Raw genomic sequence first — 21,568 nt, forward strand, 5'->3', positions numbered from 1 at the left:
TTGTTTCTACGGTTGAGTGGTTAGCTGGGCTACTGAAGAGAGCATTAAAAATCACCCTCTGGGCCTAGAGTCAAGAGTAGGCCAGACTAGATAAGGAGGTGGCAGATTCCCTTTGCTGAAGATCATTAGTGAACTAATCCATTGTTTACAACAACCGTATATGGTCATTTGTGTGGTACCAGCCCACAAATGACCAGATTTCATATCTTACGTGGTGAGATTTACTCAGGACCTCCAGGTTGGTAATCCAGTATCATAAACATACAGTACCTTACCCCATGAAGTTGGCAATCCAGTGTTTTCAAATGGGGGAGGGGGGAGGGGGCTCAATCAGTTCAGAAAACTCCATAAACGGTGACTTACCAGTACATAATGTTGGAAAAGCAAATAATAATTCCTAAAGTCAATAGACCTGTAATCTTCACTACTGGTGTGGAGAATGTCTCACTCCTGAAGGTGCTGGTTCTTGGCTCATTCCAGCTCTCTCTTACCTGACAGCCTACCAACGCTCCTACCACAACTGGCAATCAGCTGGGGAGGACATCGTAGCCATGCCTTACATTCACGTTCCAGCAGGGGTAACGGGATAGCAAATAGGAACAGGGACTGCAGCTGACATTTCTCCTCCCTAACCCAGGGGTTGCTGAGACCACCTGTATTACCCTCATCACTATATTGGCCACTGTAATGTATTTGCTTCATGGGTTCTTTGCTTAAGAATTCATAGCAAAACATTGTTATTAAGAACCAGTTGGTTTATTAGCAAAATGGTTAACAATCACACTACACATTACCAGTTCATCCATCAGGCTCACAACCACCTGCCCCATTGTGCATCTCCCGAACCCAACTGGCTGGGGTTTTATTGAGTCTTGTGAACATCACGTGACTGGCTAAGCCACAGCAGCTAAAGCAACACAGACCGAGAAAGGACTGATGATTTTCTTGGTTCATATGGCTCAGATTGTCACTGGGTGACATATTTGGCAAATAAAAGAAAGAAGTTCTTGCATTTATATAGCACCTTTCACAAACTCAGGACGTCCCAAAGCGCTTTACAGCCAATGAAGTACTTTTGAAGTGTAGTCACTGTTGTAATGTGGGAAATGCAGCAGCCAATTTGCGCACAGCAAGCTCCCACAAACAGCAATGTGATAATGACCAGATAATCTGTTTTACTGATGTTGGTTGAGGGAGAAATATTGACCGGGACATTAGGGATAACTCCTCTGCTCTTCTTCGAAATAGTGCCATGGGATTGTTTACGGACACTTGAGAGAGCAGACTGGGCCTCGGTTTAACGTCTCATCCAAAAGACGGCACCTCCGACAGGGCAGCATTCCACAGGAGTGTTAGAGTAGATTTTTGTGCTTAAGTCGCTGGAATGAGACGTGAACCTACAACCTCCTGACTCAGGCGAGTGTGCTGCCCACTGAGCCACAACTGACACGGAGCCGTTTGGAGCTGAGAATCTCCATCCTATTGTTAATGGCGGTTCTTTCTGTTTCAAACAGGGCTGGATTCCGAATTGGCTGCAAACTATATCCAGATTAAGGCATACATCCGTCAGCTCCACGTGATCGACAATCAGCAGTTGCTCTACGACCTCTCGTACAGACTGGAACCCAAGGACCCATAGCCATGGGCCACACTGCTCTCCTCTGCTCTGCTCCCAGTCTGCAATGCTAATCAATGGCGTTGAAAGTGTATGTGGCTGTGCCACTGCTGATCTGAACTCACTGTGTGTGACTGTGCAGAACCACCGACTTACCAAAAGAGATCCGCTCCTGCCACAAGCTGAATGAGCCCGAGAAAAACTGACCTCCTCAAAGTGAACAGGGGCCTGGGTGAGACCCATTCCGGACACATTCACGCATTAAATATATCATACTGGGCTGCCACTGGCCAGGAACATTTGCGCGCAGTGCTATTCCAAGGATTTTGTGCACTGATGTCGGACCCTAAGCAGAGAACACTGAACGCATGCAACCTATCTAGGATAATTACTTTTTGACACCTTCTGTTTAATGATGACATGGGATACTGGAGATACTGTCAAACAAACCAGGACTAAAACAGAATCTGGAAGTGGAGAGGGTGGGGGAGATACATGAGTACAAGTCTTTCTCGGGAATATCCTAATTTCCGCTTGTACCCAACTAATGGTTAACTGTGGATCTAAGTCCAAGGCCTTCAGTATTTACACTACTGTTCATAGACAGTGACCCAGGACATTGGCTCCCTCTGTTGGCAAGAAACAGATGGTGCCGGTTTTAACCCAAGCTCTGGTGTGCATCATTACTGATGTGAAACCAGTGACCAGTAATGACACTGCTCACCCTCACCCTCCAATTTTTAAATATTTATTCATTTTCTCTCTTTTATAATGCCTTCCGCCTCACTGTCTGCCTCAGATGACAGACTGGTCACCAGCTCCTCACTCAATATTGGTGCCACCCTGGGCCACTCGGACACACGCAAGAGTAGCCTGAAGATCGATGGGGAGAGATACACTCTCACTCCTTTCCCCCCCTTGTGTGTTGGGTAAAGCTTGGAGCCACTGTATACCTCTAGGTGGGGATTCACGCCTGCGATTCCATACCCCACCAACAGGTGGAGCATTACCAGGCTATGCCATGACATTTCCACACTAGCCAGTGCGAAGGGATTCACAGCCATGTTTGTTCCAGACTTGTATCCATATTTGATTTGCTGTAGAATTTACGTTGTAATATAAAAGGGATCAATTATTTCTATCGGTTTTTAATTTCAATGTTGCATTTAGGAAATAGTTTCTACATTTTTTTAATTGTACAAAGAATGCTTTGTCTTATTTGGATTTATTTTGAGTTTAAGGGAGCTAGATATGCAGTGTTCATCAAATTGTCTCTGTGTGTTGTCTAAATGTAAAGCACTTACAGATCAGACTGAAATTATGCGTAAAAGAATAAATCACTTTTTTTAAAGTCTGATTAATATTTCGTGTTATTTCACAGAAATAGGAATGTGGGGCGTAGAGTTCCTCTGGTTAAAATGTGTCGTGATATCCATGGGTTCAAGATTTGTAGCAAAATCAGAATCAGGATCTTTCAGAAAGTGTTTGTCCTTTTTCTAAAAGTACCAGAGGAAATCTTCACAAATGAATTTACAGCCTCATTATGTAGAATCATGGAAATTACAGCCAAGAAAGTGCACATTCGGCCCATTGTTCCTGTGCTAGTTTTCAGTTGGTGCTATCGACTCTAATCGCATTTCTTGCACTTTTCCCAAATCCTTTTCTAATCTTCCTTTTCAAATACTTATTCAATTCCCTTTTACGAATGTTGTAGTCTCAGTAGGTTATGCTCTCCACCACCAGCCTGCAGTGCGTATTGTTTACCAGAGGTACTGCAGCAACACATCAAGCCTACCACGGTGAAAAACAAGAGCAGCAATTTGACGGGAAAACCACCAACTCCAAGGTTCTCTCCAAGTCACACACCATCCTGACATAGACATATATCGCTGCCAGTGCTTCATCGTTGCTGGGTAAGAATCCTGAAACTCTCAACCTCACCACGTCATGGGAACAACATCACCACAAAAGCTGCAGCGGTTCAAGGAGAAGACCCACCATCATCACAGGGCAACTAGGAGCTTCAATAAATACAGTCTTTCCAGCAACGCTCACAGGCTGTGAACAAATAATTAAAAGAGCCACTTGGGGTAAAATGGTCTGTGACCATCATAATCAGAAGAATATTAAACAAATGGATTTGTGAGGAATGGGAGTCTGTTGCTGAAGCCCCTCCTCCATGCCTTTGTTACCTCTAGACCTGACTATTCCAAAGCTCTCCTGGCTGGCCTCCCATCTTCCAACCACCAAAACTCTGCTGCCCGTGTCCTAACTCGCATCAAGTCTCATTCACCCATCACCCCTGTACTCGCTGACCTACATTGGTTCCTAGTTAAGCAACGACTCGATTTTAAAATTCCCATCCTTGTTTTCAAATCTCTCCATGGCCTCACCCCTCCCTATCTCTGTAACCCCCTCCAGCCCCACAACCCTCCAAGATCTCGGCGCTCCTCCAATTCTGGCCTCTGGCACAACCCTGATTTTAATCACTCCACCATTAGCTGCTGTGCCTTCAGCTGCCTGGGCCCAAAGCTCCAGCATTCCCTCCCTCAACCTCTCCGCCTCTCTACCTCTCCTCCTTTAAGATGCTCCTTAAAACCTACCTCCTTGACTAAGCTTTTGGTCTGCCCTAATATCTCCTTATGTGGCTCGGTGTCAAATTTTGTTCAATAACATTCCTTTGAAGCACCTTGGGATGTTTTACTATGTTAAAAGTGCGATATAAATGCAGGTTGTTGTTGTAGTTGGTGCTGTTCTGAGTCGTGGGTTTTTGACACAGATTAAAGGCAGCATTATTCTGTGTCCATCGCCGATGGGAAAAACCCCTTGTGCAAATAATACAAACCCTGACACCCCTCAAAGATAAAATCAAGCCTCTCGTGGCTGGGTAGGTATGCTGCAAGGTGTGGAACTGAGTCATAGCGACCACAAGATTCCGTGATTGATCACTACCTCGAAGCACGAGTCGAGCAATTACATTTGATCTATGGGGGAACAAGTTCATCCAGGGTTCCACTCCAGTGACACTTTGTCAGCCGTGACTCAGTGGGCAGCAGTATTATCTCTGAGTCAGAAGGGCATGAATTCGAGCCCCACCCCAGAGACTTGAGCACATAATCCAGATTGATGCTCCAGTGCAGTGCTGAGGGAGTGCTGCACTGTCAGAGGTGCCGTCTTTCGGATGAGACGTTAAACTTAGGCCCCGTCTGCCCTCTCACATGAACATAAACGATTCCATGATGCCAGTCGAAGAAGAGCAGGATAGTTCTCCCCCGGCGTCCTGGCCAATATTTACCCCTCAACTAACACCACTAGAAAATAAATGATCTGGTCATTTATTTCATTGCTATTTCTGGGACCTATCTGTGTGCAAATTGTCTGCCACATTTCCCTATAATACAACAGTGACAACAGTTCAGACGTACTTCATTGGCTGTGAAGAGGACATGAAAGTGCTATATTGCTGGAAAATGCTTATATGTTCATATTTCATATTTGTGAATGAAACAGCTGTGTATTTGTGGACTCTCGGAGGCAAATTTCTGCTTTCACCGCTTGCTAATTCTCACCGTCTATTTCCCCAGGGTTTTTAAATCCGCTCATGTGGTTTAAGTCATTTACATGATGGTTTACATATTGAGTTAAGGTGAGGATAGTACTGGGCCCAGCTGCTGATATTCTCCCTCCCCACGGTTAAATAATATGCCCATACTCACACTCTCGACTCGTGTGGGAATGATGGGCCATTCCGTGGTTGAGGCAACTGTTGAATTATACCAGCATGTAACTTCCACCCTCAATAGGCAGTGTCCTATCTCACAATGCAAACTCTGAGTGTGCACAGATATCAGCTACACACGCGAATGTAATGGATGTGTTGGCACCTACAGGAGAGATGAGGTGACGTTTGCAGTTTATTTATGCAAGAAATGTGTTCGGTACAATGAGAGAAAACACATTTGTAATCACTTACATAAAGCTATTCATTCCTCTTGGGGTGGGTGCCGGAGAACCCAAAATCATTACACCCTGAACACGTAGTATTTATAACAGAAAACACTGAAGAAAACACTCAAGTTTTTTAACACAAGCTACATACATATTAATGAATAGAACAGCTCTGGCTTTGCTTGTGCATAGTCTTAGGAAGGTTATATTGGCCTTGGAGTAGATTTACTAGAATGATACCTGGACTCCAAGGATTAAATTATAAGGTGAGATTACACAAACTAGGGTTATATTCCCTGGAATTAAGTAGATTAAGAAGTGATTTGATCGAAGCTTTCAAGATATTAAGGGGAACTGATAGGGTAGATAGACAGAAACTATTTCTGCCAGTTCGGGATTCTGGGACTCGGGGACATAGTCTAACAATTGGAGCCAAACCTTTCAGGAATGATGTTAGGAAACACTTCTACATGCAAAGGGTGTTACGCAAAAGGCAATTAGTGCTAGATCAATTGTTAATTTTAAATCTGAGATTGATAGATTTCTGTTAACCAAAAGTATAAGGGTATATGGGGCAAAGGCAGATATATGGAGTTAGGTCACAGATCATAATGATCTCATTAAATTGAATGACAGAACAGGCTTGAGCAACTAAATGGCCTACTCCTGTTTCTATGGGCTGAAATTTCGCCACCATTCTGCGCAGAACTTTTGGCCTATGCTGTTCTTTTGGAGCAGACTAAAATCTGCAAGTTTTGCCAAAGTTTCTGCACCATCCTAAACTACTTACGTCCGATATTTTTAGTTCCCGATTTTTTGACGTCACTGGGGGTGGAACCTGCCGGGTGTGCCATTTCTGGCCATGGAAGCGAGTTTGGCCAAGTAGGATTTTTTCAAAAATGGCACAGTGCACCGTTCTGGAAAACCTGAACTGAAGTTAAGAAAATTGGCACAGAGAAGACGGGATTGTTTTAGCAGAGCTGAAGACACGGCACCAGGGGGAGGGGGTGTGGACATTCGGCCCGGATATCAGCAGCATCGGCACCAGGGGGAGGGGGGGGGGGACATTCGGCCCGGATAACAGCAGCATCGGCACCAGGGGGAGGGGGGGGGGGACATTCGGCCCGGATAACAGCAGCATCGGCACCAGGGGGAGGGGGGGGGGGACATTCGGCCCGGATAACAGCAGCATCGGCACCAGGGGGAGGGGGGGGGGGACATTCGGCCCGGATATCAGCAGCATCGGCACCAGGGGCGGGGGGCCTTTGGCCGGGATAGGAGCGACATATGTTTCACTTTCGAGCCTCAGCCCTTCAGTGTGTCCCTCGTTACCCTGGCAACCTCAGTTTTTGGCGGAGTCCTTAAGCTCCACCCACAGAGGTTAAGGACAATCTGCGCCACTCCAAATTCAAAGTTTATTCTGGTAAAACTTGGAACTTTTTTTTGCCGCAGTCGACCACTAAAAAATCGGACGTACCTCGACAACTGCACCAAAAATGGACCATGTGGAAAATTGGCCCCTGTGCTCCTATGTCTGGAACCTGGAGTTTGCTTTCTGTTGACTGCAGTTCCACTGCGGGCTAAACATAAGAACATGAGAAATAGGAGCAGGAGCAGGCCATACGGCCCCTCGAGCCTGCTCTGCCATTTACTAAGATCATGGCTGATCTGATCATGGACTCAGCTCCACTTCCCCGCCCGCTCCCCATAACCCCTTATCCTCTTATCGTTTAAGAAACTGTCTATTTCTGACTTAAATTTATTCAATGTCCCAGCTTCCACAGCTCTCTGAGGCAGCGAATTCCACAGATTTACAATCCTCTAAGAGAAGAACATTACTGTAATGCAGCAAATTCACTGAAGCAGCATATCCTATTACCAACTCCAGTGAAAGATACAGCACCTCACAGATATATCAGGAATATTATACACCACTGTATAAAGTTTGCTTAAGATGCATGGAGCTTTGTCCTTCCCTCCCCCAAAAACCATATATTCCCAGTCCTTTATATCATAAAATATTTAATTTTTATTCTCTCTCACATTTTGCAATATTTGCTCACGATGCAAGTACTTTATTTTTCTACCCTCCCTCCCACGGTGGAGTTTCTCCCTCTTACAGAAACTGCCAATGATTTCAACACAGTAAAGCTTTTAATTTACTGATAAACTTGTGAATAACATTGTACTGTCATGTAAATGTGCTAAAAGATACTCCATAGACCTGGAATACTGAACGTAGCGGTAAATTTACAAAACTAATTATTCATCATCACGTTTTCCATATGTGAGCCCACAAGAGCGCAGGTTCAATCCTCATTCTCCACTGAGTTAGTTGGTATCCTCAACCACTGTCTGTCCCACCTGTGACAGGGACTGTGGCTCTCGTATTGGACTGTTCAGCCACCTAAGGACTCATTTTAAGAGTGGAAGCAAGTCTTCCTCGATTCCGAGGGACTGCCTATGATGATGATGATGGATGACGGTATCGATAGGGACAGCATTTAGCAGCACTCCTGGCCCAGTTGACCCGTGCTGGAAAGGGAGGGTTCCAGGCCCTGATCGGCAACCAGCAATTCCCACTTCATTGTGCATCTACGCGGATATCAGCGGAGGTCAGGGTCAGACCCGGCTGCAATATCCTTCGCTGTCAGATAGAACATAAGAATTAGGAACAGGAGTAGGCCATCTAGCCCCTCGAGCCTGCTCCGCCATTCAACAAAATCATGGCTGATCTGGCCGTGGACTCAGCTCCACTTACCCGCCCGCTCCCCGTAACCCTTAATTCCCTTATTGGTTAAAAATCTATCTATCTGTGATTTGAATATAGCCCGCTAACACTCGATGTCTAGACTCATGAGTGAAGAATTGCCACTGGGGTAAGGTGAGGGAGAGCACCTGGGGCCTGTGGAACTGTGGTGGTCATCTTCGGGAGAGGATCAACACCAAACAGCGGTCAAAGTACTCTGATGGAAAGAAATTGGCAAACGAAATGTAACACTTGAGAAATGCAAAGTATTGCAGTATCTTGGTTTTAAGAATGCAATGAATGGAACTGAATGAACACAGGTCAAGAAATTTGTGGCACACAACGGGTGGTATCCGATCGGCCACCTGCATTATTAACTGGGAGAAAATTAGTGTGAAGGGTATAGAGGATACGGAATTCCTAAAATGCATTCAGGAGAACTTTTTTAGCCAGTATGTAGCAAGCCCAACACGGGAGGAGGCAGTTCTGGACTTAGTTTTAGGGAATGAAGCTGGGCAGGTGGAAGGAGTATCAGTGGGAGAGCAACTAGGTGCTAGTGATCATAATTCAGTTAGATTTAATGTAGTTATGGAAAAGGACAAAGATAGACCAGGAATAAAAGTTCTCAATTGGGGGAAAGCCAATTTTGCTGAGCTGAGATGTGATTTAGCCAAAGTGGACTAGAAACAACTACTTGAAGGTAAATCAGTGTCAGAGCAATGGGAGTCATTCAAGGAAGAGATCCGAACGGTTCAGTCCAATTAAAGAGAAAGGGCGGGAGGAACAAATCTAGAGCCCCTGGATGTATAGGGACATACAGGGTAGGATAAAGGAAAAAAGGGAACTTATGACAGATGCCGAGGGCTCAATACTGCAGAATCTCGAGAGGAGTATAGAAAGTTCAGGGGTGAAATTAAAAAGGATATTAGGAAAGCAAAGAGAGAGCATGAAAAATTCTTAGCAAGTAAAATCAAGAAAAACCCAAAGATGTTTTATACATTTATTGATATGTTCTTACTATACAGTACAAATGCACACAAGGCCCATACTAGAGAGAAGGTCACTCTGTGACCAGTAACCTTTATTAGCCAGCACTGAAGTGATGAAGGTGGGTGGAGCTTCCCCTTTTATACCTGAAAGTCCAGGTTAGAAGTGTCTCCCACAAGTTCGCCACCTAGTGGTCAGTGTTCTCACGGTGTACAACTTAGGTCAGTTTATACATGGATTACAATGACCATTGAATACATGACATCACCTCCCCCCCAAAGTCTTATTGGGATCACAGGTTAAGTCTCTCTGGTGGTTTACGCTCCCTTGTAGAGCGCCTGAGTTGGGGCTCCGGTTGTTGGGCGCTGGCCTGAGTGTCTGCTGTTTGCGGTGCCTCAGGCCTGTCCGGACTTGCCACAGTGACTGAGCTCTCCTCCACTTGGTTCTGGTGTTCGGTCACCTGAGGTGGAGTGAACTCTACATCGTGTTCTTCCTCTGCTTCTTCTATGGGGTTGCTGAACCTCCTTTTTGTTTGATCCACGTGTTTGCTGCAGATTTGTCCATTGGTAAGTTTAACTACCAGAATCCTATTCCCCTCTTTGGCAATCACAGTGCCTGTGAGCCATTTGGGCCCTGCAGCGTAGTTGAGGACAAAGACAGGGTCATTGACATCAATACATCGCGCCCTCACATTCCTGTCATGGTAATCACATTGTGACCGGCGCCTGCTCTCAACATTTCTTTCATGGTGGGGTGTATAAGGGATAACCTGGCTTTGAGCGTCCTTTTCATTAGCAGCTCTGCGGGTGGAACCCCTGTGAGCGAGTGTGGTCGGGATGTATTGGCCAACAGGAGGCGTGATAAGCAGGTTTGTAGGGAACCCCCTTTGATTCTGAGCATCCCCTGTTTGATTATCTGCACTGCTCGTTCTGCCTGGCCGTTTGAGGCTGGCTTGAATGGTGCTGTTCTGACATGGTTGATACCGGTTCCTGCCATGAAGTCCTGGAATTCAATGCTTGTAAAGCACGGGCCATTGTCGCTGACCAAGACATCCAGTAGACCATGGGCGGCGAACATTGCCCGTAGACTTTCTACCGTGGCAGAGGATGTGCTTGAATTGAGGATGTCACACTCGATCCATTCGGAGTAGGCATCTACTACAACCAAAAACATTTTTCCCATGAAAGGACCTGCGTAGTCCACATGGCTTGGTGGGCCAGGACCAGGGGCTAAGGGGGGCTTGCCTGGGCGCATTGCCCAGCTGGGCGCACGTGTTGCACCTGCGAACACAAAGTTCCAGGTCTGCATCTATCCCTGGCCACCAAACATGTGACCTGGCAATTGCTTTCATCATGACAATGCCCGGGTGCTCAATATGGAGTTCTCGGATGAACGCCTCTCTGCCCATCTGGGGCATGACTACTCGGTTTCCCCATAGTAGGCAATCGGCCTGAATCGAGAGTTCATCCTTGCATCTGTGAAATGGTTTAAATTCCTCTCTGTGAAATGGTTTAAATTCCTCAGGGCATGCCCAATATGTGGCTGCCCAGTCCCCATTAAGGACACATTTCTTGACTAAAGACAGTAGCGGGTCTCTATTTCTCCAGACTTTGATCTGATGGGCTGTCACGGGTGAGCCTTCACTTTCGAAAGCTCCAGACCCATTCGCGACCTTTGCGTAGGAGCACGTGTAGCGGCTCTAGCAGCGTGCTCAATTTGGGAAGAAAGTTACCAAAATAGTTCAGGAGCCCCAGGAACGAATGCAGCTCCGTCGTGTTACGGGGTCTGGGTGCTCTCTGGATCGCTTCCGTTTTGGACGGAGTAGGTCTGATCCCATCTGCTGCTACCCTCATCCCCAGGAATTCTACCTCTGGAGCTAGGAAGACGCACTTCGCCTTTTTCAGTCGCAGACCTACCCGGTCCAGTCTGCGTAGCACCTCTTCCAGGTTGTGGAGGTGTTCTTCAGTATCGTAACCCATAATGAGGATGTCGTCCTGAAAAACCACCGTCCCTGGAATCGACTTGAGGAGGCTTTCCATATTTCGTTGGAAGATCGCGGCGGCCGAGCGAATCCCGAACGGACATCTGTTGTACTCAAACAACCCCTTGTGTGTCGTGATGGTGGTCAGCTTCTTCGACTCACTCGCCAGCTCCTGGGTCATGTAAGCTGAGGTCAGGTCCAATTTTGAAAAAAGTTTGCCACCGGATAGCTTCTCAAAGAGGTCCTCCGCTCTCGGTAGCGGGTACTGGTCTTGGAGTGACACCCGATTGATGGTGGCCTTGTAATCGCCACATATCCTGACCGACCCATCCGCCTTGAGCACCGGCACAATCGGGCTCGCCCAGTCACTGAATTCGACTGGCGAGATGATGCCTTCCCTCAGCAGGCGGTCCAATTCGCCTTCTATCTTTTCCCGCATCACGTACGGCACCGCTCTGGCCTTGTGGTGTACTGGCCTGGCGTCCGGGTTTATGTGAATCACTACCTTGGTCCCCATGAAAGTGCCAATGCCAGGTTGAAATAGTGAGTCAAATTTGTCCAGGACCTGTGAGCATAATATTCGCTCCACAGAAGAAATTGCATTGACATCGTCCCATTCCCAGTTCATGACAGCAAGCCAACTCCTCCCCAGCAGTGCAGGACCGTCCCCCGGGACAATCCAGAGTGGCAACCTGTTCTCCGAATCTTTGTGGGTCATGACTACCGTGGCGCTGCCTTGCACTGGAATGATCTCCTTTGTATATGTCCATAGCTGTGCGTCAATCGGCAATAATTTTGGCCGCCTGGCCTTGGACGCCCACAACTTGTCGAACTGTTTGATACTCATCAGGGACTGGCTGGCCCCCGTGTCTAGCTCCATTGATACTGGGATGCCATTGAGGAGCACTTTCATCATTATCGGTGGCGTCCTGGTGTATGAACTGTATATGTGCTCCACATGAACTCGCTGAACTTCAGCTTCCAGCGATTTCTCCCAGTGTCCATTTGGCCTCGTAGGGCATACATCGGGCCCGTCCTCCTCGTACATCAACCTGGCTGCAGGCTTCCTGCACATACACGCCAAGTGACCGCTGACGTTGCAGTTTCTGCAGGTATATTGCTGATACCTGCAAGCTCTGGCTGGGTGTTTGCCTCCACACCTCCAACATGAGCCGTTGTTGGAAACAAAAGGTCCATTACCAGTCGATCATCTCTGACTGTCTCTGTAACTGTCCTTAAACGCACCATTGACAAGTGTTGATGGCCGCATTGTCCCTTGCGATGGCATGAATCGCCATTCAGCTAGCCATTGTCTCTGTTGAATTCCCCCTTTGGGTTCGACTACATGCTCGGGCATGTCCGATTGCCCCTGTCTGCCTGGAGAACTGTGTGCCACGTTAACATTGTTGACTCCCTGTCCATTTGCTGCATTTAAACCAAGATTTTTGTCAAACGTCATTCTGGTCTCTTCCTCCCCTGAGATAAATGTCTGGGCCATCAAAGCCACCGTTTCCAGGGTCAAGTCTTTGGTCTCAATCAGTTTCCTGAAAACCCCAGCGTGCCCGATGCCCTCAATAAAAAAGTCTCGCAGCATCTCCGCTCTGCATGCATCTGTGAACTTACATAGGCTCGCCAGTCACCGGAGGTCTGCCACGAAATCTGGAACGCTTTGCCCTTCTTGCCGTCGGTGCATGTAAAACCAGTGTCTCGCCATGTGCATGCTGCTCGCCGGTTTAAGGTGTTCCCCGATCAACTTACTGAGCTCTTCAAAAGTCTTGTCCGCCGGCTTCTCTGGCGCTAGAAGGTCCTTCATCAGGGAGTACGTCCTGGATCCACAAACCGTCAGGAGATGAGCCCTGCGTTTGTCGGCCGAATCCTGTCCCAGCCATTCCTTAGTGACAAAACTTTGCTGTAGTCTCTCAATAAAATCATCCCAATCATCACCAACACAGTACCTCTTGTCTGTGCTGTTCGTGGCCATGCTCGCGTGGTTTAAATCCCAGTTTCTCGTCGCCAATGATATATCCTTACTATACAGTACAAATGCACACGAGGCCCATACTAGAGAGAAGGTCACTCTGTGACCAGTAACCTTTATTCCAGCACTGAAGTGATGAAGGTGGGTGGAGCTTCCCCTTTTATACCTGAAAGTCCAGGTTAGGAGTGTCTCCCACAAGTTCACCACCTAGTGGTCAGTGTTCTCACAGTGTACAACTTAGGTCAGTTTATACATGGATTACAATGATAGTTGAATACATGACATTTATTCAGAGCAAGAGGATAACTAAAGAAAGGGTAGGGCCTATTAGAGACCACGAGGGTAATCTGTGTGTGGAGGATGAAGATGTGGGTATGTTTCTTAATGAATACTTTGTGTCTGTTTTCACAAAAGAGAGTGGCAATGCAGACATTGCTATCAGGGAGGAGGATTATGAAATATTATATGAAATAAACATAGTGAGAGAGGAGGTATTAAAGGGTTTAGCAGCTTTGAAAGTGGCTAAGTCCCCAGGCTCGGATGAAATGTATCCCAGGCTGTTAAGCGAAGCAAAAGAGGAAATAGCAGAGGCTCTGACCATCATTTTCCAGTCCTCTCTGGTTTCAGTTGTGGTGCCGGAGGACTGGAGGACTGCTAATGTGATACCTTTGTTTAAGAATGGAAAACAGGATAGACCGAATAGTTACAGGCCAGTCAGCCTAACCTTGGTGGTGGGAAAATTATTGGGAAGAATTCTGAAGGACAGGATAAATTTTCATTTGGAAAGACATAGATTAATCAGGGACAGTCAGCACGGATTTGTTAAGGGACGGTCGTGTCTGACTAACTTGATTGAATTTTTCGAGGAGGTAACCAGGAGGGTCGATGAGGGTAGTGCGTTTGATGTAGTGTATATGGATTTTAGCAAGGCTTTTGATAAGATCTTACATGGCAGGCTGGTCATGAACGTAAAAGCCCATGGGATCCAGGGAAAAGGGGGGAGTTGGATCCAAAACACAGCAGTCCGTGACGAGAGCGGGGAAGTCCGTGAGTTCTGAAGAGTCCGAGTTCAGGAGTTCAGGAGGTCGGCGATTCGGTAGGCCCTGAGGTTGGTGATTCGGTAGGCCCTGAGGTCAGTGAGTGGGTAGGCCCTGAGGTCAGTGAGTAGGTAGGCCCTGAGGTCAGCGAGTGGGTAGGCCCTGAGGTCAGCGAGTGGGTAGGCCCTGAGGTCGGCGAGTGGGTAGGTCCTGAGGTCAGCGAGTAGGTAGGCCCTGAGGTCAGCGAGTAGGTGGGTCCTGAGGTCAGCGAGTGGGTAGGTCCTGAGGTCAGTGAGTGGGTAGGTCCTGAGGTCAGCGAGTAGGTAGGCCCTGAGGTCAGCGAGTGGGTAGGTCCTGAGGTCAGCGAGTAGGTAGGTCCTGAGGTCAGCGAGTAGGTAGGTCCTGAGGTCAGCGAGTGGGTAGGCCCTGAGGTCAACGAGTAGGTAGGTCCTGAGGTCGGCGTATCGGGAGTTCGGAGGCCAGGAGGTCATTGAGGTGAGTTGGTAAATAGCTCTCTTTTCTCTATTTTCTCTCTTTCTTTTTAAGGAGGTCTGGAGTTCGGAGGCCAAGAAGTAGGGAGGCCACAGAGGTCGGTGAGTTCGGGAGGCCACAGAGGTCGGTGAGTTCGGGAGGCCACAGAGGTCAGTGAGTTCGGGAGGCCACAGAGGTCGGTGAGGTGAGTTGGTGAGTAGCTCTCTTTTCTCTATTTCTTTTAAAGTAGATTTTAAACTAGATAAGTCTAACTAGAGGGATGCAGCGTAGCTCAGCCCCGGGGAGTGCACATCCTGCGGCATGTGGGAAGTCCCGGACGCTTTGCGCAGCCTAGACAACAATGTGTGCAGGAGGTGTCTCCAGCTTCAACTGCTCGAGCTCCGCGTTTCAGAGCTATAAGGTGCATCCGCGAGGCTGAGAATTACGTGGATAGCACGTTTCAGGAGGTGGTTACTGTTATGTATGTAAACCTGTAATTACAATGTCTAACCACCAGAGGGCTTATTGCCTGGAGTCCCAAGGGGTCCCACAATCCCTTGGGGAGCACCTGTATATAAGGAGGCCTCACAGGCTGGAGAGGTACTCTGAGATCTGAAATAAAGGACTACAGTCACACTTACTTTGAGCTTGCAATATCTAGTCTGACTCTTTATTCAAGACATAACAACTGGTGACGAGATACAGATGATGAACCCCACCGCAACAATGCAGAGAACTGTGGGCATGCTGGAGAAATTCTCGGAGTGAGATGATTGAAAAACCTTCATGGAGGCACTTGACCAATGAGCTGGAAGGAGAAGGGAACGCTGCCAAACAAGGGCAGGGCATCAACGTATGGCCTCATGAAAAACCTGCTCGCTCCAGCAAAACCCACAGATGAGTTGTGCACACTGGTCCGGGAGCATCTAAACCCGAAGGAAAGCGTTCTGATGGCGAGGTTTCGGTTCTACATATACAAGAGGCCTGAAGGCCAGGAAGTGGCGAGCTACGTCGTCGAGCTAAGGCACCTTGCAGGACATTGCGAATTTGAAGGACACTTAGAGCACATGCTCAGCGACTTCTTTGTACTTGGCATTGGACATGAGGTAATACTTCGCAAACATTTGACTGTAGAGATCCCAATCTTGAGTAGAGCCATAGCGATAGCCCAGGCGTTTATCGCCACCAGTGACAATATCAAACAAATTTCCCAGCACACTAGTGCTGCTGCAAATACTGTGAACAAAGTAACGTTGTTTTCAAATCGAAATGTACATGGCAGGCCCCACATACCTGCAGCTGCACGTGCACAGATGACTCAGAGTCCGCTATCAAGGGTGGTGAGTGCAAGGCCATTAACACCTTGTTGGCGCTGCGGGGGTGATCATCGATTCCATTCTTGCCGCTTCAAAGGATAAATTTACAAGGTGCTGTGGAACAATGCGCTATCTCCAACGTATGTGCAAGTGAGCTGCAAACCCTGCTAATCCTGCAAACCACCATGTTGCAGAGGAGGACAGATCCACGGTGGATCATGATGAACCAAAGCCTCAGACCGAGGAGGCAGAGGTATATGGGGTGCACACATTTACCACAAAGTGTCCCCCAATAATGCTGAAGGTTGAATTAAATGCGCCGTGTCCATGGAGCTGGACAAGGGCGCGAGCCAGTCCATAATGAGTAAAAAGACTTTCGATAAGTTATGGTGCAACAAAGCTTCAAGGCCAGTCCTGACTCCCATTTGTACCAAACTTAGAACGTACGCAAAGGAACTGATTCCTGTAATCGGCAGTGCTACCGTAAAGATATCCTACGATGGAGCGGTGCACAAGCTACCACTCTGGGTGGTACCGGGCGATGGCCCCACGCTGCTCGGCAGGAGCTGGCTGGGGAAGATACGATGGAACTGGGACAAAGTCCGAGCGCTTTCGTCCGTCGATGACACCTCATGTGTCCAGGTCCTAAGCAAGTTCCTCTCGCTGTTCGAACCAGGCATCGGGAAGTTCCAAGGAGCAAAAGTGCAGATCCATTTGATTCCGGGGGCGCGACCCATCCATCACAAGGTGAGAGCGGTACCTTACATGATGAGAGAGAGGATGAAGATCGAGCTGGACGGGCTGCAACGAGAGGGCATCATTTCGCCGATTGAATTCAATAAATGGGCCAGTCCGATCGATCCAGTCCTCAAGGGAGACGGCACCATCAGAATCTGTGGTGATTACAAAGTTACTATCAATCATTTCTCGCTGCAGGCTCAATACCCGCTACCAAAGGCAGACGACTTATTTACAACGCTGGCAGGAGGGAAATAGTTCACGAAGCTGGACTTGACCTCGGCCTACATGACGCAGGAGCTGGAGGAATCTTCGAAAGGCCTCACCTGCATCAACACGCACAAAGGTCTTTTCATTAACAACAGATGCCCGTTTAGGATTCGGTCGGCCATGGCGATATTCCAGAGGAACATGGAAAGCTTACTGAAGTCGGTCCCGCACACCGTGATCTTCCAGGACGACATCTTGGTTACAGGTCGGGACACCGTCGAGCACCTGCAGAACCTGGAGGAGGTTCTTAGTCGGCTTAATCGTATGGGGCTCAGACTAAAACGCTCGAAGTGCATTTTCCTGGAGTGGAGTTCCTGGGGAGAAGAATCGCGGCGGACGGCATCAGGCCCACCGATTCGAAGACGAAGGCAATCAAGAACGCACCGAGACCACGGAACGTGACGGAGCTGCAGTCGTTTCTAGGACGCCTGAACTATTTTGGTAACTTCTTACCGGGTCTTAGCACACTGTTAGAACCAATGCACTCTTTACTGTGTAAAGGAGATGAATGGGGTATGAGGTAAAAGCCAAGAAAATGCCTTTGAGAAAGCTAGGAAGCTGTTATGTTCAAACAAATTGCTTGTGTTGTATGATCCATGTAAACGTTTGGTACCAGCATGTGATGCTTCATCGTACGGGGTCGGGTGTGTATTGCAACAAGGCAATGAATCTGGGAAATTGCAACCGGTTGCTTATGCATCCAGAAGTCTGTCTAAGGCCAAGAGGGCCGACAGTATGATCGAAAAAAAAGCGTTAGCATGTGTTTATGGGGTAAAGAAAATGCATCAATATCTGTTTGGGCTCAAATTTGAATTGGAAACCGACCATAAGCCACTTGTATGTCCCTTTTCTGAAAATAAGGGGATAAATACGAATGCATCGGCCCGCATCCAGAGATGGCCGCTCACGTTGTCCGCATACAACTACGCCATCCACCACAGGCCAGGCACAGAAAACTGTGCCAATGCTCTCAGTGGGCTACCATTGCCCACCACTGGGGTGGAGATGGCACAGCCCGCAGATTTAGTTATGGTAATGGAAGCATTCGAGAGTGAGCAATCACCTGTTACCGCCCGACAGATTAGAACCTGGATGAGCCAGGACCCCTTACTGTCCTTAGTAAAAAACTATGTGCTCCACGGGAGTTGGTCTAGTGTCCCGTTAGAGATGCAGAAAGAAATAAAGCCATACCAGCGGCGCAAAGATGAAATGTCTATACAGGCAGACTGCCTCCTATGGGGTAATCGGGTAATTGTGCCAAAAAGGGCAGGGACACTTTCATTAGTGACCTCCACAGTACCCACCCTGGCATTGTAATGATGAAAACGACAGCCAGATCCCACATGTGCTGGCCCGGTATCAATGCAGATTTAGAGTCCTGTGTGCACAAATGTAATACATGTTCCCAGTTAAGCAATGCACCCAGAGAGGTGCCATTAAGTTTAAGGTCTTGGCTCTCCAAACTGTGGTCTAGGGTTCATGTCGACTATGCAGGCCCATTCTTGGGAAAAATGTTTTTAGTGGTTATAGATGCGTACTCCAAATGGATTGAATGCTTGATAATGTCGATAAGCACGTCCGCTGCCACCATTGAAAGCCTACGGGCCATGTTTGCCACACACGGCCTGCCCAATGTCCCTGTAAGTGACAATGGGCCATGCTTTACCAGTGCTGAATTCAAGGAATTCATGACCCGCAATGGGGTCAAACATGTCACATCTGTCCCGTTTAAGCCAGCGTCCAATGGTCAGGCAAAACGAGCAGTTCAAACAATCAAGCAGAGCTTGAAAAGGGTAACCGAAGGCTCATTGCAGATTCACTTATCGCAAGTCCTGCTTAGTTACTGCACAAGGCCCCACTCGCTCACCGGGGTCCCTCCCGCTGAACTGTTCATGAAAAGGGCACTTAAGATAAGGCTCTCGTTAGTGCACCCTGATCTACACGAACAGGTAGAGAGCAGGCGGCTTCAATAGAATACATATCATGATCGCGCAAATGTGTCACGTAAAATTGAAGTAAATGATTCTGTATTTGTGTTAAACTATGGACAAGGACCCAAGTGAATTGCTGGCACTGTTTTGGCCAAAGAGGGGAGTAGGCTGTTTCAGGTCAAACTCGCAAATGGACTCACCTGAAAAAACACTTGGATCAAACCAAACTCAGATTTACGGACTATCCAGAATAACCCACAATAGACTCTACCTTTTTCGAGCCTCCAACACACACACAAGTGGAAACAGACCCAGCAGTTGACCACAAAGCAGAACCCATCACCCGCAGCAGCCTAGCAGGACTCACCACTCCCAGCAGTCCAGCAAGGCCAGCTGCACAGCAGCCCAGCGAAGGCCTAACAAACGACTCACCAACACCAGCATTTGCACCGAGATGATCAACCAGGGCAAGGAAGGCCCCAGATCGACTCACATTGTAAATAGTTACACTATTGACTTTGGGGGGAATGTTGTTGTGTATGTAAACCTGTAACTACCATGTCTAACCACCAGAGGGCTTATCCGCTAGAGTCCCAAGGGGTCCCACAATCCCTTGGGAGCACCTGTATATAAGGAGGCCTCACAGGCTGGAGAGGCACTCTGAGATCTGTAATAAAGGACTGCGGTCACACCTTACTTTGAGCTTGCAGTATCTAGTCTGACTCTTTATTCAAGACATAACAGTTACCCGCAGCTTAAAGGTGTGCAGGTGAAGGGGAAGAAGGTGATCACCAGATGTAGTAAGTGTACTAGGCAGGTAGTGCAGGAGTCCCCCCATGAGTCCATCTTGCTTTAAAACCAATATTCAATTCTGAGTATCGGTGGGGGCGATGGTGCCTCTGGGGAGTGCAGCCAGAGCCAAGTCCAAGGCCCCACGGGTGGCTCAGGGGGGAGGACCGAAGAACAAAAGGGCCCTAGTGATCGGGGATTCTATCGTTAGGGGAACAGACAGGCCTTTCTGCGGCAGTAGTCGTGACTCCCAAATGGTTTTGTGCCTCCCTGGTACCAGGGTCAAGGATGTCACAGAGCGGACACAGGGCATCCTGGGAGGGGGGAGGGTAAACAGCTAGAGGTCGTGGTCCATATCGGGACCGACGACATCGGTAAAATGAGGGATGAGGTTCTACAGGAAGAATTTAGGGAGCTAGGAAGAAAATTAAAAGTAGGACCTTAAAAGTAGTAATCTCCGGGTTACTACCAATTGCCATGTGTTAATGAGTACAAGAATAGAAGGATAGAGAGGGTGAACACGTGGCTGGAAAATTGGTGTAGGAGGGAGAGTTTTAAATTCTTGATGCATTGGGATCACTTCTGGGGGAGATGGGACCTGTACAAACCAGACGGGTTGCACCTCAACAGCACCGGGACCAATATCCTCGCAGGGAGATTTTCTCATGCTGTTGGGGAGAGTTTAAACTAGCTTGGCAGGGGGATGGGAACCCGAGAACCAATTCAAAAGGGAAGGTAGTAAAGCAGAAGTTGGATAGCAAGAATCTAGAAAGCAAATCTGTAAGACAGAGGAAACAGAGCTTAGTATGTAGTAAGCAAGGAGGTCTTCCTGTGCTGAATGGTATATACTTTAATGCAAGGAGTATAGCGAATAAGGCGGATGAGCTAAGAGCACAGGTAGACATTTGGGAGTATGACATTATAGCCATTATAGAAACATGGTTGAAAGAGGGGCAGATTTGGCAGATTAATATTCCTGGCTACAGGATTTTTAGACAAGATAGAGGTAAATGGTGTTGGGGGGTGGGGGGGTGCAGGGCGTTGTGGTACTGATTAAAGAAACTATTACAGCGGTGAGGAGGGATGATATGTTAAAGGGATCATCAAATGAGGCCCTATGGGTCGAATTGAAAAATAAAAAAGGGGCGATCACACCGCTGGGCGTGTATTATAGACCCCCAAACAGTGAGAGAGAGATAGAGGGGCAAATATGTCAGCAAATTGCTGTGAAGTCTAAAAACCATAGGGTAGTAATAGTAGGGGATTTTAACTATCCAAATATTGATTGGGGCAAATTTAGTGTAAAGGGTATAAAGGGTGTGGAATTCTTGAAATGCATTCAAGAGAACTTTTTTAGTCAGTATGTAGCAAGCCCAACACGAGAGGGGGTCTTGGATTTAGTTTTGGGGAATGAAGCTGGGCAGGTTGAAGGGGTATTAGTGAGAGAGCACTTGGGTGCCAGTGACAATAATTCAGTCAGATTCAAGTTGGTTATGGATAAGGACAAGAATAGGCCTGGAATAAAAGTTCCGAATTGGGGAAAAGCTAATTTTGCTAAGTTAAGGAATGATTTGGCCAAAGTGGACTGGAAACAGCTATTTGTGGGAACAGTGGGAGGCATTCAAGGAGGAGATCCGAAACATTCAGGCCAAATATGTGCCCTTAAAGAAAAAAGCTGGGAAAATAATTCTAGAGCCCCCTGGATGTCTAGAGAGGATTAAGAAATAAAGGGACGCTTATGTCACATATCAACGGCTA

General features: G+C 47.6%; 2 protein-coding genes across 2 annotated transcripts in view; one reads left to right on the forward strand and one right to left on the reverse strand.

The window, feature by feature from the left end:
* The window catches only part of rapgefl1 (Rap guanine nucleotide exchange factor (GEF)-like 1), a 129,195-nt gene extending 126,278 nt beyond the window's left edge, over nt 1–2,917 (forward strand). Inside the window, exon 17 of the mRNA XM_070863980.1 lies at nt 1,515–2,917. Coding sequence (XP_070720081.1) covers nt 1,515–1,639 — 125 coding nt within the window. The 3' untranslated portion in view covers nt 1,640–2,917. The remainder of the gene's footprint in view (nt 1–1,514) is intronic.
* med24 (mediator complex subunit 24) overlaps nt 1–21,568 on the reverse strand; it is a 590,098-nt gene that overhangs the window by 208,523 nt on the left and 360,007 nt on the right. The window lies entirely within an intron of this gene.

The sequence above is a fragment of the Pristiophorus japonicus genome, chromosome 21 (assembly GCF_044704955.1).
Source record: "Pristiophorus japonicus isolate sPriJap1 chromosome 21, sPriJap1.hap1, whole genome shotgun sequence".
Classification (NCBI taxonomy): domain Eukaryota; kingdom Metazoa; phylum Chordata; class Chondrichthyes; family Pristiophoridae; genus Pristiophorus; species Pristiophorus japonicus.